General features: G+C 42.1%; 1 protein-coding gene across 1 annotated transcript in view; it reads right to left on the bottom strand.

Annotated features, from left to right (window-relative positions):
- Positions 1-19,892, bottom strand: part of jade2 (jade family PHD finger 2) — a 148,958-nt gene that overhangs the window by 82,253 nt on the left and 46,813 nt on the right. Inside the window, exon 4 of the mRNA XM_028422559.1 lies at positions 18,986-19,143. Within this exon, the coding sequence (XP_028278360.1) occupies positions 18,986-19,143 (158 nt within the window). The remainder of the gene's footprint in view (positions 1-18,985; positions 19,144-19,892) is intronic.

The following is a 19,892-nucleotide window of genomic DNA, read 5'->3' on the forward strand; positions in this document are numbered from 1 at the left end:
CTAATTCGACTTATTTCTAGGGTTAATGGACCGTTCTGACTACCATCACCAGACAAATAGAACTCACGCAACAACCCACCACCCAGTTGTTGTTGGTTTTCTGACCAAGATGTCCATGCTAGGATACTAACAAAGCCTTACAGTTCTTTTTTCTGCTCTTCAATGGCCTAGCGCCTTCATCATATTACTTTCTAAGCAGTACTATGAAAAGATATGGGCCACAGCTACTTAGTGAGCGATGTACCTTCTCTGTTCATAATTTGAATTAATCTGTGAGTGTTTTAAACTAATGAGTCTCATAGAATGTACCTTTAAGGGATTGGCAGCCATCTGTGGTGGCTGATATCATCTGCTGGCTGAAATAAGAAGCCTGCAGCATCCTGGTGGTGTGGCTACGACATCCACAGATTAACTCTGTTCCCTTGCCATGTTCTCTGGGTGTGCCGTCACTTCAGAAACAATCAGAGGCCAGCTACCAGATTGTCCATCACCATAAGAAGGGCTAATCTGCTCATTTGAGTGACTTTGATTCTAATAGAGAACCAGCATTCAGAGGACCAACCTTGTAATGTAATGATATAGGTCGCCTTATAGTCACAATCCTCCATTTGTCCTCCATTCATTTGGATGCTTTTATTTTTGTTTTTTAATTTTTTTTCCCCCCTGCAGGCTGCTATCTGCACAAGCTGTGACCCAATTTCCCCACAGGGATGATTTAATCAAACGTAATCTAATCAGATCTAATCTAATTTAATCTGTGATTTATAATACCCACTATCCTCTGTTTCAGAAGAACAGCCAGAAGACTCTGCTAACTCACTCCATCTCCTTATCAAAGCCCAGAGCACTGCCCTGAATACAGACGAGCAGATAAGGAACAGGGAGGGGGAAACGTGTATAAATACAGAATGAGGAATTGTCGCTCCCTTGGCGCCTTAAACACCATCACCACACACACACACACACACACACACAACATGAGAGAAAATGATGGGAGCAGACAGTCAAGTGTTTTCAGTTCTGTGAAACATATACAGGTCATGAATATTAATGCATAGCAGTTAGTGGGTGAGGGAGAGAGAGAGAGAGAGACGTAGTTTTACTGTCATGTTGTCAAGCAAGAACCAAGTGTGTGTAAGTGTGTGTGTGTGCACGGGAGTAAGACCCCTTCTGGGAAGGAGTATACAACCAATTAGCTGCAATAAACTGTCCTGAACTGGTTCATTGTCGAGACTCTTAACAAGTGGAAGAGTCATGAGCTCTGCATTTTAACACACACACACACACACACACACACACACACACACATATAGACCTTATAAGCAGATAAATATAACCTCTAGGTTACAAAAACACACACACACACTGTCTGTAATCTACCAAATTGATCAATAAGCTTGTCTAAGAGGTGAGAAAATCTGAATTGAAAAGAAATATTTAGGGATTGCAGATGAAAATCAGCCCATAGGGGTAATATTCATGTTGCGAAAGCCATATAAAGATGTAGTTTCAGATCATGTACAGTGAAATTCAACTTTACAGGTTAGGTTATTCACCAGATTGAGGTGGAGAGCACAGAGGCGATAAAAAAATTAATCATAATTATTAAAAAAGAGAAATTTAGTATGAAAGAGGGGTGCATCAAAATGGCCATTCCTGTTTCTCAAATGCCATTTCTATGCTCTGAATCCAGAGGAGTCAAGAAAATACCAGTGTTTGTCTGTGCACACCCTAAAACAGACAAAACCAGACACACATGTCCACATGCTTTATTGCACTTTTGTTCTGTGACTTTGTTCCACCAGCACACAATGACATTTTAGACAATAGCGTGCTTCCAACTTTGTGGCATCAGTTCAGGGAAGGTCCTTTCCTGTTTCAGCACAATGCCCCCAGTGCACAAAGCAACGTCCATACAGAAATGCTTTTTCCCTGTTTGGTATTGCCTGCACAGAGCTCTGACCTCAATTTCACAGAAAACTTGTGGGATGAATCGAAACGCTGACTGTGGGCCAGCCACTTATCGCCCAACATCAGTGGGCAACCTCATTAATGCTCTTGTGGCTGAATGGGAGCAAATCTCTGCAGCCAGTTTCCAAAACCAAGAGGAAAGGCTTGTAATGGCTGTTACAGCAGCACAATAATTCCAGTGATTTAGGAATGAAATGGTTGCACACGCGCCGCCTTTGTATCCACATAGTTTTGGCCTTTTTAGTTTATGGGGACTCTATCTTTCTCCCTTCTCCTGACAAACACAGTATTTATCTGAGTGAAACTCAAAGAAAGAGCCAGACATTTACCAAGAAAACAAAACAGCAAAATTAAAAAATGGAAAACATAAAACTCAGCGGCACTCAGGCCGACAGACGCTCCTGAAACTTCAGTGACCCGAGTGACATACTTGGCAGTATCGAGCACATTTGATACGGATAGGTCTGGCTCAAGATGTGGTTGTAGCACTTCAAAACAGCGTGGCACCAACACAGTCACAGCATGATGGTGACACGGTCACAGCCAAATTTATTCTCACGAGCTGACTGGAGCTCACATTGAACCTGACCTGAACTAGCTTCATCTGTTAGCCGACGCTAAATGATCCCACCAGAGGAAAAAAAAAAAATCCAAAGAGCTGCTGAAAAGCAGGTGGGGGAGAAGAGACGGGACATTGAAAGAAAGATGGAGAGAGTGTGAAATGAAAAGAGAAAGAGGGAGGGATGATTAAAACAGACAGAAAGTGAGAGCACTTACTCCCACCACTCTCCACGTCTGCTCTTCTGTGTCACCCCGAGACAAGAGTTAATAGGCCAGCTTTCTGCCTCTGCTCCTTCAGCAGCCTGACGCTGAGAGCAGCTTCACTGCAGAGCCTCCAGCAACACTGCCGGCAATTTGTCTTTTTGCCAACGCAAGGGTTTTTTTTTTCCTCCCCACTTTTTTTTTTCTTCTTTTGCTAAATCAACATTTCTCAAGCAAATACAGCACAAACCTGCAATCTGGTATACTCAAGGTGCTAAGTGTAGCATTTTTAACATCATTAATTCATTAACATATTCATTCACAGAGATTAGTCTAATTACCATAAACAAACAAGGTGTTCGCCAAGATGCACGGTAGCCTCTACTGACCCACTGATGCACTGTGCACCACTGATGCTAATATCATTCTATTACTGCAGCACAGAACAGGAAGTGAGATGAGAGCAGGTCCTAAAGTATCAGCTTGTAGACTCCAACTAAGTTTTACGATTCACACAAATACAGTGTTGTGTACACTTCCTGATTCCTAAGTGAATGAGTCAGACGTTACTGTAAGCACTGTGTGGATGGATGGTAAAGACTGAGTCATGCATGATATGTTAGGAGATACTTACTAACATGAATGCTGGCGCTATTTAGCATTTAGCATTAGCACTATAAAACATTACAGAAGGTAAAAGAAAGTGTTAGGATCAGATGAGTCTTAAACACATCTGAGTCTGAACCCATCTAAAAACATTATAGTATCAGAACGTATGAAACCCATGTGACCCCACATACAGGAAATGACTCTAAGTCTGTGTCTGTATCCACCCCACTACTACCTATATAGTCCTCTATATAGTGTGTTTGCCATTTTGTAGTGCTGTGTAAAAGTTTAGTGAGAATCATTAAACTCTATGGAGAGTATGTGTAGAAGCCAGAACACCTCCTCCTGCTTCAGTCAGGCTGAGCGGCAAAACAACCGGCAACATGGCTGCCTTCAGTTGAAAACACTGAAGATTGTCTGCATGCATTAAACTAAAGTTGGAATCAACAGTGATCCTAGAAATGTGTGTGGTCCATATAAACTGACATGTGGTTGGAAATCAGTGTTCAACACTGCCACTCAACAGGCTTATTGCCACTCACTGATACACCATGATTACGCTTACATATAATGGACTCGATGTATCCCACAATGGATCATGAAAAGTACTGTACAACCAACAGTCACTACATTAATATTATGTATTGTTGTGCACTCATCACATTTGATGTTTAGCCAACAGTGGTGTGGCACGCAAGGATGAAGAAGACGGACTTCATTTTTATTTAGCCAGATACATGTGGTTAAAAATAGTAACAGAACAAAAAACAAGCTGTACCAGCTCCCCTCATCTCCTTCACATTATTATTAGTCATCAATTTTGCCAGCATTAAGACTGCTATGTCTTTGTATGAACATCACTAACCAGCACATGAAAACTGCTCTGAAACCCTGCAGGTTATGTTAAATATCATACATTTCTTTTATCAGAACAAAAGATGCTATTAGGCATTCATTTCAACTGCAAATGAAAAGACCGTTTCTTGCCTGATTATGTGGCATTACCTGGAGTGATGTCTCTAATATTCTGTCTATAACTGGCAGAGCACAATTGCCTTTAATTATATACTGTCCAAAGGACTTAACAGATTATCTCCATAATAACGCCGCTGCACTTTCCTAGTGCTGAATTTGTTTTAACAAACCATAGGTCACAAAATAAATCTGTTCATTTAAAAAAAAAAAAAACATTGCGGCTTTTTTCACTTCTTTAATTTAGTGTCTTTTTTATTATGTGAGTTCCTCATTAACCTTCTTCCCCCGTTAATTACAAACGCGACCACAGTGGAGTTGCAGCCAGATGTATGAAAGGCTGACTGGTGGCACTTTTCTGTTTGTAACCTCACCTCTTTCTCTGCAGCTGGCATGTGTGTACACACACACACACACACACCTGGACTACAGCTCCAAAAACAAGCTACAGAGAGGATGAAACTTGAAAATATAGGACGTGTGGAGGTGATGGTTACATGTTTGTTGGAATTAGAAACATTTTTCAAATCAGCATATTAACCTACGATGTACATAAGTCAAACATCCACACAGCAAGAGCTGCTATTCATGTACTGATCCTACTTTTACTCTGGTTAAGGAGGTGCTTTGGAAGTACTCAGATCTCAGGATTTGGCCTCCCAGCAGAAATAACATCATCATCACCATCAAAACATGGCGACTACTGAGGTTGTTCAACATTTGGAGAAGAGGCAGGAGTCTGAAGGTGCTCTATAAGGTAATTTTTAGATAGGTTTAAACATACATTCGTGGCTGGCAGCCATCATTGCTGTGAAACTTTCCAAAGAGTTGAACTGTGTGTGCACATAATAACCCGTACATCACCTTCTATACCCTCAGGCTACAAACCTCTCAATCACCCCTTGTAATTTTCATTTGGGCAGCATTAGTTTGAACATTTGTTCCAGCTTCCCTGGTATTTTAAATGACTGGCTGATTATAGACCGGCTGGCTTCTAACTTTGGTGCAGCATACTTCTCTTTCAACCTGCTGTGAGGCTTTGGGGGATAGTATGCAACAGCTGACAGGAAAGTCATTCCTCATAAGCTGCTTAGCAGAAGAGTCCAATAATAAGCTTCTGTTTAGAAGAGAAAACTGTGTCAAACCTGACCAGACTGGGGGAGGACGAGGAACAATCTTCTAATGAGTGGAAGCTTTGGTGCTTCTGATGCTGTAACTGTTGTGTTTCAGCTCTTGTGATGCTTTACGTTTTAGGGACGCAGAGCCACATGAGAACCACTGTGGGACTTTGACTAAACACTGTGGCTCCGTCGCATTTTAGTCATAGTATGAATAGTCATGTTTCAGTCATTATTTTTATATACAGGCTCAGGGGAGTTCAGGATGTTTACATACCAAGTATGATATCAGTTTTTGTGGTGTGTTTGTTATTGTATTTACTTCCTGTGCCTGTGAACCTAATTTACTCTGGTGGGAGAGTGAGGATCATTCTTATTTTAATCACTGCTGTCATGGGAAAACTCCCATGTTTCATGTTTTTAACAAGGAAACCTGTAAGATGCTTTTACCAACCTGCTTTCTATTTAGTCACTGCTTGTATCGATCAATAGGCAACAAACCTAACAACTATACCACAACTTTTATTAGCGGAGACACTGTGGGAATCCCCCGCAGGCTTTGAATTTCAGACAAATAACGGGCAACAGCAGCCTTAGACATGTATGTACACATAAAGGCAAGTTCAAACACATACTACACAAATGTACACATAAAGAGTGAGGGGCTACACTCACCCTGCCTCCATACACACACACACACACACACACACACACACACACACACACACACACTCCCACCCTCTTCCTGAATTCCACTCCTGTCTGACACACTTCCAGTAAGCCCACCAGCACTTCAAAAACAGCCCACCACCACCACCACCAGCAACAGCAGCAGCAGCCCGCCAGACGACAGCAACGCCTGCTAAAAACATGCTCAGCCTGCTGTCGCACACCAACACACAAACACCACCTTCTGATGGGAAAAACAGGCCACAGGTGCAGCAGAAATGGAGAGCTGGATTTGGTATGTGTGTCAACCATACAAAGCACTTCAAGGTTTACAAGTTCACCTGTAAAAGTTATAATGCTGGTGAGAGATGGGCTACATTTGTTTTTTGACAAAACTAAGAGTTAAATCATGACTAAATCTTGTAAACATTTGGACTGTTGGTTGGTTCAAAGGTCCACAATCCTGCAGCCTTCTTACAGTAGCAGGTAACGTCTTGTAACTGATTACTTTCAGAGGTCGATATGATTTGTTTAGTGTCCTGGGCCACGCTAAATGAACAGCTGCTCAGCTGACATCCTCTGTGTAAGATGAGTTTTGCATCTTTCAAGTTCCTCTACAGCTATAGAATTATTCTAGAATTCAGCTATTAACTAGTTTGTTGATTCCAGCTGTTTGTAAGAGTTATTAAACACCTGGGTGTCCATACTTGCAGCGTCTCCAGCATGCAAAAGTTTAATCTGTTCAGATTTCTTTTCCCTTTTCACAGTCTCATACCTGGATATTTGGCCTTTCTCTCATTCTAAAGGCCAAATATGTCATCTTACATACCCTTAACTCTTGAGTGTTAAAAGTTTAAATCAATTAGTATGTCTCAAACTGACAATAACAAGTGTTGATGGCACAGAATAAGGTGCCTGGATTTTCTATTAACTCTCTATAGTTCCAGAAAGTTCCCCTTGTTGGCTCCTGGGTCTTTTTGATGAGCTTTGTTTCAATTTCTTCTTTGCATTTGCAGGGCACACTCCTTCAAGTCTGCTCCTCTAGAGATACATTCCCAGTCGCTTTAATTCTGTGCCTGAAAGCTTCGATTAAACCCACATACACAGAAAACAGCAGATAGGCAACACAAGGGAGAGACGAGGAGAGGAGAGGAGAGACGGATGAGGGTACTACTGTTATTTGCTAAAGCAATGGCAAAGCTCTGTTGTGTGTCCATCTCTCTTTTTGTCATTCCCAGCAGATCTACAGTCGTCGTAGCGCTCCACTCAACCGCCTCATCTACCTGTTTGTTTACTTATTCCCTCAGTTCCTCCACCATCAACATCCCTCCTCCCTGCAGTGTCTCTATCTCTCATTCTCTGGATGATTCACTCCGCCCTCAGTCTCTCTTTCACTCCATCCCTCCATTTCACCTGTTCTTTTTGTCCTCCATTCATCCATCTCCCAGACGACTCGCTTACTCTTTCTCCCTTTCACTTTGTCCTCTCTTTTTGTTTACACCTATTGCAGTGAAAAGGGAGTGATACGCTGAGAGGCTACTGAGAAGGTCATTGTGTACAATGGATACTGATAAATAAGCTAAAAGGAGTTATGATATCAGTGCATGACTTCCAGGCATTTATACACTTGAAAGAGCTACAGACACAAGAGATATGTGACATTTATATGTACTTAAGTTTAACTAAAGGAAATCAGAACTTAAAAATCTAATTTCATACTTAAGAATCTGCAGCACTCCAACTGCACTTTCATTGCTGAGATATTGTGTTGTTGGATGGTGAAACGGTGCTGGTTAAAATCTGCTGTTTAGGGAAGTTGTGGTCAAATAAAAGTTGCTTCATCATACAACAGAGTTAACCACGTTCACCACATCTGTTCCTGTTTAGCCAAACAAAAGTAAAAAGTCATTTTTTGAGTCAAAATTCAAATGCTGCACATTACTCAGCTGAACCACGACCTGTGAGTGGAGCTTACAGCTTCTGTCCACTGTCCTGCACCAAATCAGAGGACTGGCTGTTCATTTAAGGGTTAAATTATAGGAATTAAAAAAACCATTGTGACCTGTAACCATTAGGTAAACTGCAGTAAGCACAGTTAGCACACGTGCAGGCTAGTATTCTGGGCGTAATTCAGTTTAATTGTGCAAACTGTTTACAAGCTAGCCGGCTAAATTTCACTGTGGCATAATTTATAGATGATACAATCAAAACAGTTGTTAGAATTGATCACAATAGCTGATAAAGCATGTAGTCAGTCAGTCAATATACAGCCAGGCAAAGGTCAGTGGTGTCACTGGACAAAGTATTGTCCTACAGTTTACAGCTAGTGTTGCACAGGGCTGAATTAGGGCCATTTCCCTTAAATTATACAAAAGAAAGTCTGGGAGTGTCTCATTTTTTAAGCTTAATTTCCTTCTGTCCACATATTGGCAAGAAAAAGTGATTATTAGAGATGAGTTGCCAAAAGCCTTGCCCATAAAAAGGTTTACAAAACTGCATTTTAACTATATTTTCCTGGAATATTGTTCCATCCTTTATTTATGCTGACAACCATTAAAATAATAAAATGACTTCATTTGCCCTCTTGAGGGCAAATTAACTTAGATGTAGGCAAAGGAAAGCCTTACTGTTCAAACCAGAGGAAGAAACACGTCTATCACTCTCTATCTGTTGCCTTATATTCCTTTTCGTCCATCCATCCAGCAATAATAATTATTTTATGTGAGGTCTGAGCCTTGAGACTCCACTGGGAGACAGAGCAGCAGTAAACAGTGTTTACTCTCCTGGAGGCGGTTTGGTTTAAGTGGCCAGCCGGGGTGCACAAGGCTCCCTAATGTGACCGTTAAAGCCAATGGTCTCAACTTGACAAGTAGGCAGAGGACGCTGGCGGGAGGGGACAGAAGGGCAGAGAGGTGGAAACCAAGAGAAGAAGAAGACATACAGAAATAAACTAAAGAAAAAAGAAAGAAAGAGAGAGAAGGGGGACTTAATTATTTATCTACCATGGTCTCATATGTCTCACTCTCTTTTTGTCTCTTTTACATCCACATACACACACCAGTCAGTCAAGTGAAGCTGGCAGATGGTAGATTGGTAAAAAGGCGGACAGCGTGGTCCAGATGTTGCTGAACCCACAGTGCAGAAGGCGAAGGACTTTGATCTGCCACAGCACAGTAGAACTATTGCAACTGGATAGCTGCAGTTCCACCTCAAAAGAAAGGGAGTTAAGTGTGTGTGTCTAAATGAGAGAGAGAGAGAGAGTTAATGTAGCACAGCGAGAGAGGAGGTGGATGATATTCCCATGTGAGATGTATCAGTGTTTATGAGAAAATACCCCACGGGATAACTAACATGCATCACACACACACACACACAAACACAAACTGTACATCCACAAACGCAGGCGCCTGAACACACACCGGCCAGACTCCCACATATGGCTCTTGGGTTTACTCACATGACACATGACATCCATGTGGGGAACAACAAAGACACATGCAAATATACACACACGCACACACACATATATATGCATACACACAACATCAACCCACACTCAGCCTAAGGGTAGCCTGCAGTAAACACCACCAGCCACACATGCCACACATGCCGGGTTGTGAACTATAGAATTGCTTTAATACACACACACACACACACAATGTATTTAAAGAGAAGCTGCATTCATTTATCACAAAGTGAGATATTCTGTATCTGTTCAAGCATCAGCTTGTTATGGTCAAGTCTCTGAATCATGTTTTGTGTGAATGGTATTAAATAAGAGCACCCTGGATAAATAAAGGTTAAATAAGTAAAGAAAAACACCAGCTGGATCTCTGGGTGGGGAATGAAGCACAAGCCAGTGTATTTAGGTTTTGGCAGGATGCTTCTACCAGCTCCAAAACACACACACACACACACACACTTTAACAGCAAGTTAAAGCTATTGTTTAAAAGTGAAATGTTTAAATTTCCCAGGTTCCATTCTCCAGGCTTTGCCCACAGGCCTTCAGGGGTGAATGGGTTTAGCTGGAGGCTGACTCACCCGCTGGAACCAGAAAATCAACTCAGTTCAACTTCTGGCCAATGATCACTCACTGCGGTCAGAGAGTCAGCCTGCCAGCCCCGCAGGAACCAGTCATTCAGAGAGGTCGGCCAGCACAGTCGGTCAATATACAGTTATACATGAGCCACTGGATAGCAGCAAAACTACACAACGAATAGTCTATCCATATAGACCAGGAACACAACAGTACTTGCCTCGTAACATTTTTCAAAGCTTTGTTCTAATCTCAACTATAACCTTTCCAAAAGAAGGTTTGATGTCTAAATGAACCAAAAACATTAGTCCGAAAATGGACACAGAATCTGGAGTTGGATCGATGCCTGTGGACAAAACAATGTTATATTTAATTCTGCCAGACATTAGCGATCAACCTACTCTGCTGCTTTATGTACCAGGACGTGTTGTGCAATCAGTCAGCAAACAAGGCAGCCTGTCCTATACATGATTAATAACTGGAGCCCAGACCGCATACTGCGGTGATGAGAAAGCAGAGAATTGTGTTCTTATTTTCACGGAACCACTCATTGACCTTTTACTCATCCATTCAGTCAGTCAAGGATGTGGTTGTTCTGCCAGGCAGCTGACAAATAAGCCACCCAGGCGAGCAGTCACAGAGGCCAGTTTAAGCAGTCAGGCAGAGGGCCTAAAATGTGGTAATAACAGCCCCACAGACCCAGTCAAGTGGTGAGGATGCAGGGAAATAAATGTGCACGTGTAGAACGGCAGAGACTACACAGCTATCTCACCTTAAAGGAAAAAAAAAAAAAGAAGCGAGGGCAAATTGGCATGCAGATAGAAACTGTTTCATCAATAAACCTGTCAGCCAGAAAGCTGGTCAGTCACTCAGCAAGTCAACGACTCCATCACCAGGCAAGCTTCAGTCTCCATTAACTGTGGTGAGAGATGCACCCAGTGACTCTGTGAAAATCAACATGTATTATTATGTTTCTTCATGTGCCATTATATTTCTCCTCCAGCCTCAGTGGGAAGTTTATTAAACCCCCCCCTTCCCCAAGGAAACAGATCAAAAGCTATTTCTCACCATAACATGTTATTAGTTTTGTCATGCAGCCCCACCAGATACAAACAGCAAAGGCCCAATTTGGATCCTCAGCCTATACTTAAAGAAATACAGTTCTCATATTCGCTCGCTCATCCAGCCAAAAGCAACCAAATCAGCTTGTGGTCAGAAATACACCAGATGACCCCTCATAGCAATGTGGTGATGAGTTACTGTGGGCGGATTTGGCTTTTGTTGTAACCCTGACCATCCATCAATAGGTCACTAAGCGATCCATCCATGCCTGGTTAACAAGCCATCAGTTCATCTCTTGATCAACTGAAGAGCCAATAAGTTAATTCACTCAGCAGTTCTAGACTGGGCAGATCATCACATAAACCCAGTTTCTCCTTACAGATCAGGAGATTATCCCGTCAGTAAGCCAGAGATCGAGAAGAGTCAGCACATCTTCATTTTTCCTCACAAAAGTCTCATTATCCCCTCATCGATCTATATTTGCAGGACTACACCGGTTTACCGACAATGTCACATGATAATGCCATGAAGGAATGTGCATGATCAGGTGCATCAAGTTTCCCTGCAGAAACATGGCCTCCAGCGTCACACTGAGCTTGCCTTTTTTTCCCACGATGCATTCTGCTTCCACCTCTTACACAGGTAATCAGGTGATTCTTAAGACCAGACCTGCTCTTTACATTTTCGATACAGAAGATCTACTTTTAGACTGGACTGCACATCACTAATATACTCCATCACTTGCATAACTCATATAAGATGTGGGTGCCCATGATCACAATATCATGGACCACACCGATCATGTAAAACCTGCTGTTTGGGAGATGATCTGACCTTTATGTCTGCCTTTCTTTCACATCAAACACACAAATGATGCATCTTTTATATCCATACCAGATATTGCAAGCAGATGTCGAGCTTGTTGATGCAGCAAGTGCACAAGAACTGCCTGTTTTCTTGCCCGTTGCATGAGATGCCAGTTTTGAGCCTCGAGTCTTCTGTGTCTGTGGAACGGTTATCTGTGTGCTGATTCCACTCCTTGAAATAGTGTCGAGGCAAGATGATGCAAGCTGCATTTGTAGCTGCTGTAGTAAGTACAGTATGGTTCCTTCAGGCAGTCAGTAAAACATCAATTCATGCACTGAAAATCCTCTCATTCAACCACACCATCTGTTCCACCACATATCTATTCAGTCTGCAGGTCATCCGTGCAGGCAGCAATTCCCTCAACAGCAACACACAGCACACGCATGTACAATCCAGCTTGTTAGCCGTTCATTCATCCATCTAACTGCTGTATCATAGCACAGCAAACATCAGTGTGTGTGTGGAAGATGTCAGTGCATGTGTGTACCCACTGACCCTGCATGTGACGAGGCTGATGATGCTGCTCTTAGTCATCGTATTTTCTGATAAAGAGCTGTTTTGGAAAGAGAAGTGGGCATCCAGAGGGAATTTCCAGATGTTTTTTGTGTACACTGTGATGCATATAAACACACACTCAGATGCAATGTGTGTGCATACAATCAAAGCTTGAAAAAACTTGTGCGTTCATGGCTGCACCTGGACCAGCCTGAATTCCTCGGGGGCTTTTTAGTCATCTAACCACAACTCTTTTTTTGCTTTTTCTGTCTATCCCAGAGTGTTTTTCTTTTGTTTTATGCAGGACATTGAATGCACTTGCATGTATCATGACCTTTAGCTGCCCTTTTCTCCTCATCAGTTACACTTAAAGGGAAAAAACTCATGTCAGACTTATTCCAGGTGTTCTTGATTTGTTTTCCTTTCACACACACACACAAAAGTTACAGATCATTTCTCCAAGGTAGAAACTGAATACATGAACCTGTATGTAAACCTTTAATCTTTGGTTGTCTTCACCTCACAAAAAAAATCAATTCTGCACTACCCACTAAACCCACAGCAGCATGGCAATGAGCTAACTTGTGGATTGCTGTGTCCGATGAGTTTAAAAACAGGTAATGTTGTCAAGAAAAAAAAACCTTTTAAACTCGATGCATGAGAAGAGTCTTGGAGGAGGAACAACTGCAAATGTCAAGGTAGACTTTTAAGCTTTAAATATAGCTGAAGCTTTGCAATACATGACATTTACACTGTCCTCCATCTCTACTATCAAGCAATTTGTCCTTCTCTCCATCTTTATATCCATCTTACTGCCCAGAGGCTCTCTTCAATCCATTATCAGTGTGTGTGTGTGTGTGTGTGTGAGAGAGAGAGAGAGAAAGAGAGGGAGACAGTCACTGAGTTATTGGTAGCCGATTAGCCTTCTGACCTGCTGCTACACTGTCTGACTTACCAAGCAAATGGTTGTGTGTGTGTGTGTATGCAAACTGATGCATCGCCATGTGTAAACAGAATATAATCAATAACAATCCAGGATGTTATATACCGTGTGATGTTCCACTGCATCTATTCAGATGGTGCAGGCTGACAGCTGTACCTGCACCTGAACGCCAAGCTTGACATACCTGCTTCCCCCTCTCTAAAGCCATTCCAACTCCATCAGCGTTACTGGGCCAGCTCCAGGCCAATTACAGTTTCTTAATCCAGTCTGGACCTGCCGTAGCCTCTTACAAGCCCAGAGAGTACAAAAAAAAAATATTAACAGGTTGCTGAATGTTTTCAGCAGTTTGAACGGACGTAATAATGGCTCAGTATTTGGCAGCTGTCAGATTGACATAATACATGCAGGCAAAATGGGCTTTGTCTCAGTCTATATCTGGCAGTTCATATATTTTCTATGCAAGCACATATTCAGTAACCTAACCTATAGTTTGTCTGCCAATCTGTCAGACCTACAGCCATGTCTGTCCAGACTCATATAAAGTGTCACAAAGACGTAGGAATGGGGGAGTAGAGATACCAGGTATCGGTATAGGGCCGATACCGGCCTTATTTCAATGTATCGGTATTCGTTATCTTGCATTGTGTTCATTGAAATGTTCTATATAATGAGATATACATATATATAATACCATTCAAAAGTTTGGAGTCATATACAAAGGTATACAGAGGCACTTTTCCAGAAACCATCACTCCTGTGTTCTAATGGTACATTGTGTTAGCTAATCATGTTAAAAAGGCTAATTGATGATTAGAAAACTGCTGTGAAATGATGTCAGCACAGCTGAACTGTTATGCTGATCAGAGAAGCTGTAGACGTGGCGTGGCGACCCCAAACTGTTGAACGGTAATGTATATACATCAAGTACTAGTGGTATCGGTACTTGGTACCGGTGAGTACTCGTACTCGGTCTGAAAAAGTGGTATCAAACAGCGTTTACACTTTAAACACTATAAATTTCTGTAATACTTTGAGGATAAATTCTTGAGTTATGAGTATAGATGTGTTTAGAAGTCATTAGAAGTCGATCAACCTTCTGACCTGCTGCTACACTGTTTAACTGACTCACCTACAAGGGTGTGTTTGAGTGTGTGTGTTGTCATGCTTTAGTCCAAGCAGACACTTCCCCTCACAGCACTCATGAGATATTGTGTTTCCAATGATGGAACTGGTCACAGTGACTTTTAACCACCAAACTTTAATGACTTCATACAAATCTGAAGAAATTCCCCCAGTAATAAGGCATCCACTTAAACACTGAGGCATCTTCAAAAGTCTTTGGTTGAAAAACTGCAATCTCAGGCTATCATTAGGGCCTTGTTGGCTTATCATACGACAGCCATCTCTGGGAAAGAACCACAAGCTAGCTTCACTAGGTTTTACATAGCAGTCATGCCTATCTGACCCAAGCTTTGCATATGATTCATAGCTGAAACCTGACATGCACATATTCCACCAGCAGGGTGACCACATGATGAATCTCATTATTCTGTCATTGTCAACCTGAACTTTACATCTCATGATTTGCATGCATTTTTGTTTACCAAGCTGCAACATTAAAGTGATACAACTCTGCAAAACCTTTGTGTCAAGCATGACTTTAAGGGAATTTCACACAAAAAAACGTATTTTATAATCTGCTTCATCAATCTTTTTGTCCAAGAGAACATTGGTAAGGAGACTCTCCACGTGATGCAGCTTTACGCAGCATCCCAAAAGCCAACATGTTCGGCCAAACCACAAACAACGGGTTCACATTCACCAGCTGGGCCACCAGTCCAAGGGGGAAAAATGAAGTAATAAATAATAAAACCACTATCCCATTTCTTTAATTTTGTGAAAAGGCGCAGATCTTGTGTAATTATTTCCCTCTCTGGTTCGGCATTGTCGCTTGGGACCAAGGCTGTCGAGTCTCTGCCAAAGCCCCATTCACTGTCTGCACATAGCCTGTGTTACGCAACGCTAATTACTTCCACTCGGCCCCAGCAAAACCATGGAGAGGGAGAGAGAAGAGGAAAGGAGGAGGGGAGGGAGCAAGTGATAAAATAAAAGACAGAGGGACAAGCTAAAGGAAAGTCAAAGGCAGGGAAAGAGAGAGATTATAAATGGAGATGAAGGGCAGAGGGTGAGGAATGAGACAGAAACAAGAGAGGAATAAAGAGACGGAGGCGGAATAAGGGACAGAAACAAGGTACTGGTGAAGGACGGGGAGACAGAGGGGCAAGGAGGACTCTTCATCATCCTCGCCTCCCTCCCTGTGTGCAGTGTTATGGTAGGGAGGGGAAAACTAACATCAAACCATAACGACCTCTTCACCAGCCGCCACAACAGTTTTACCGAAAATCAAGCTGCAGCAGCTAAAACATGGTCCAAAGAGAGAGAGAGAGAGAGCACGAGAGAAAAACATGGAAGACGAGTGTTGTCAAAGCCAGACGGGGCCTGCAGCTCTTTTCCTCTCTCACAATTTTTAGAGATGATGTCATTATTCATAAAAAAAAAATAGAAAAAGAAAAATGTGTCTGCGCCTCCGGCTCAACTACAGCAAAAGGGAAGAGGGGAAGGTGGGGAGAGATGCAGAGATGAAGACATCGACCACAAAGGAGAGAGAAGGAGGGAGAAACATGAGAGCTGGGTGATAACAAAACAATGTCAGTTTGTTCTGATTTTGTAATTACATTTTGGAATAAATATCCAAATGAAACATTGGATAAGTGAGCTTTACCTGCTAGGCTGTTTCCATATAATACAAAGCTAAGCTAACAGGCTACATAAGTAAATGTCTTGGGACTAACATAAGAGTGATACTAATCTCTTCTTCTAGTCCCTTTCACTTGTTGTCTTTGCTCACATTTCAAGTATATTCACTCTATCAAGTGGCAATATGCAATGTAATATAATTGTCAATTCATAAAGATAGAGTGTGAAATGACACGTCTCACTTTCTATATAGTCGCCATGTTGGCTGCATAGCAGGTGTGGGACCAGCTACCAGTTTTCAACAGCAAATATCATACAATGAGCCATTAGCATGATGATTTAGTTAGCAGTTAGCTCGGCAGATCCGACAAGTGCACAACCATGTGAAATTAGACACAGCCCAAAGGACTGCACGTGTGATCAACAGCAGATAAAGCTAAGAAGAGGTATCCTTACTCCCCGTGGATCTAATTTCTTTGTACACCTTTAACCTAGAAACACCTAAGGAGTTCATATCTGGGTAAAACCAGGGAAGTCACAGTCATCACACATATCAAACAACAGAGCTGAAACAGAAACAGAGGCTGGAGGGGAAAATGGGGATGACAGATGACTTATTACAGAAAAAAAAAAAACGTGAAAAAAATCGCTGTCAGAGACTCTGACAGAGACCATCAGCTCAGTCACACTTTCACTCCATCTCACCATCCATCCATCATCACTCCATTTCAGCATCACTGTAAATCACTTCATCATTCTATCACATAATAGATAAGCCCCCATTCATCCATCTATCCCTAACTATCTCCTTTATGTATTTCTCTCTCTGTCTCCTCCTCATCTATCTCTGTGCATGCCAGCTCTGTTCACTCTGTTCTCACCGCACTGTTTGTGTGTGTGTGTGTGTACACATGTCAAATACATGTGTCAGGAGACATTAACCTTGTGTGAACAGTAGGGATGACACATTAATCCTTGGTGAATCCTATTGATGACAGATTTTTTTTCCTATTTCCTATTTCCTTCTCTTTTATTTATTAATGTTTATCTTCTGCCCTCATTTACACTCATTCATTCTTAATTCCTCCTCCAGTAAAACTGTTTATCCAAGCATTTTCAAAAGCAAGTCAAAGATTAGTGTAAGTTAAACAGCTCAGGCTTTCCTCGAAAGGCTTCATTCGGAAACACGTGATGATGTTATTCATGTTCTGCATACCGTTTGTGTGTGTTCTTATTATTGTAGCTGCTAGAACACGACTCGTCACCATGGCAACAGCGATAATGCAGGTATGCTGTTATAACCAAAAAGGAACCTCGGCCAAAAATACAACCAAAAACTGCAGTTTCTCAAGCGGCTCTTAATAATGAATCAATTCCCATAGAGAAACAGGTAGCTGCTATTACAAATTGCTAGCTACTAGCTAACAGTCACCCACCATAGCTCCACAAAGGCAACGCACCAACCAAGAGGTAACTTCTGAGACGTCTGAGAAATGACTGAAAAAAGCTGCGACCCTAACCCAACCCTTCTGATTCACAAAAAGCGAGTAAATCCCTCAGTGTAAAAGCCTCAGCCGCCTGTGCCACCACTTGTATTTGGATTAACTGGGAGTTTAGGTGGACTACGATGAGCCTCCCACAAGGACTCACAACAGCTCTTAAGAAATCCATGGGTGGCATCATGGACGGCCTACACACAGATGAACCCAATGAGCTCAAGTCCTTGAAAAGAATAGGAAGAATCAGTCAGATGTCAAAACAAGAACACTGTTCTTTTAAACTAGTCGTTTCATGTTCAATAAAATCTAACATGAAACCTTAGCTGTATAGGGTCTTACTCTTCTTTTCCCTGTCCTGCGTGACTGTTCTTCCTCTGCATCTGGTTTTCTTGAAGCAAGTTTAAAAAAAAAAAAATCTCCATGGATACACAGAACGTTTAACCGAATCTCTCATGTGTGGATAATTTATTTATCTGTCTCCGAAAAAGACTTAATACTTGTATGCGCATGTGTGCGTGTGGCCTCCCAGTTTGACATGTCTGTGTAACAGGCATTACCAGGCAGTCTGAGCATTTTCATTAGTTCCTAGAACGCCAAACAAACCACATGGGTATGTGAAGCAGCTGCAGTTGTACTAGAGAGCCTACTGGGGCAGGAGAGAGAGAGAGAGCGTGAGCAAGCGAGCAAGCCGAGGCTAATCTACAGCACTGGAGTGAATGTAAGTGGGTCGAAGTGCACGCCTGCACACATCTGCCTACCAGCTTGATGTTGTGTGTGTTTCACTGCATTAAAAGCTGCTTCTTCTTCTTCTACTGTGTGTGTGTATGAATATCACCGAAGCCAAAGGGTCTCACTTCATGTCTTTGTAGCATGTTTTCCATTATAAATATATAGCTAATTTGCTAATTAGCGTAAGTACATGTACAGTGTAATTACGTTAAAGACTTCCCGCACCTGTTATTACAAACTAATACAATTTTTTGGCTCTTTGTTGATTTAATGATCTCAACACAAAGCTTCTGGTATCTCTGTGTGCTCATTTAGTCACATTTATCAAAATGACTTCAGAAAATTGGATTCTCATGCTTGTTTAAACCTCGTGCTCAAATCCAAACGTTCACTGATAATATTCCAAGCAAACCATCAGTCATGGAGACGAGTGTCTCAAGAACAAAAACCAGTGACTTCTCTGGATATGAGCAGTAATTTAGTTTTTAGTCCTACCTGACCACAGGCTCTGGTATGGCCTCCAGGTTAGCAGGAACCTGCACTCCCTTCTCCCACTCTTGCCTCCAGGGGTCCGACAGCACGTAGAAGTCATCAGGGCCGAGCTGGGCCGAGTCCGGCAGCTTCATGGCCGTGATGAAGTCGGTGCGAAAAACCTGCAGGATGGAAAAATGTTATGGTTAGATGATCGGGAAAGAAACAGCAAATCGACGCCGGCTGGAAGTGAACCTGCGCTCACCGTCAGGACTTTGGCCTCAGTTTATGAAGCACCCAATGGTCAGAAAGACAGACAGACACCCATTATATAGGGGGTTTATCACTTGTTAGGTTGATAGCAACAACTCTCCTTGGAGTTGCACTGTCCATAAATAAAGAGGTTTTCCTAAACCTCACAGCTATTGCCAGCTCAGCTGACTTGTGACAGAGGAGCCTAGTCAACTTCTGAAGGATGTTTTCACAGCGTTAGATTCACTGCTACTTTCTGCAAGGTCAATCAGTTCTGTATGATCCTCACAGCCCGTCCGCTCGTGATAAACCACAACTTAGAAAAACAAACAGTCCACAGGATTCCACTGTTCAGCTTGACCGTACAGCTACTGCAGCCTCAAAATTATGCATTTTTTGCATTTTTGCTGACGGCTGCTTGACACTAAACACTGCTGTAACCTTAGAGCGGAGCAGCGCAACATGGAGAACAGATGCGTGAAGGCAGTGAGATGCATTTGTCTAGTAAAGCGTTTAATCCCTGATTTTTTTCAGTGTAGCTCTCTGAGGTAATCGGTCACTGAATGATGGGGATTTTCTGAAGCGGTTTTCCTGCAAAGTAACACACACAGTGTGTGTGCTCCTGACTTTCATCATCGCCACCAATGAATCTAATTACACATGTGGATAATTAATTACT

Source organism: Parambassis ranga, chromosome 14 (assembly GCF_900634625.1).
Source record: "Parambassis ranga chromosome 14, fParRan2.1, whole genome shotgun sequence".
Taxonomy (NCBI): Eukaryota; Metazoa; Chordata; class Actinopteri; family Ambassidae; genus Parambassis; species Parambassis ranga.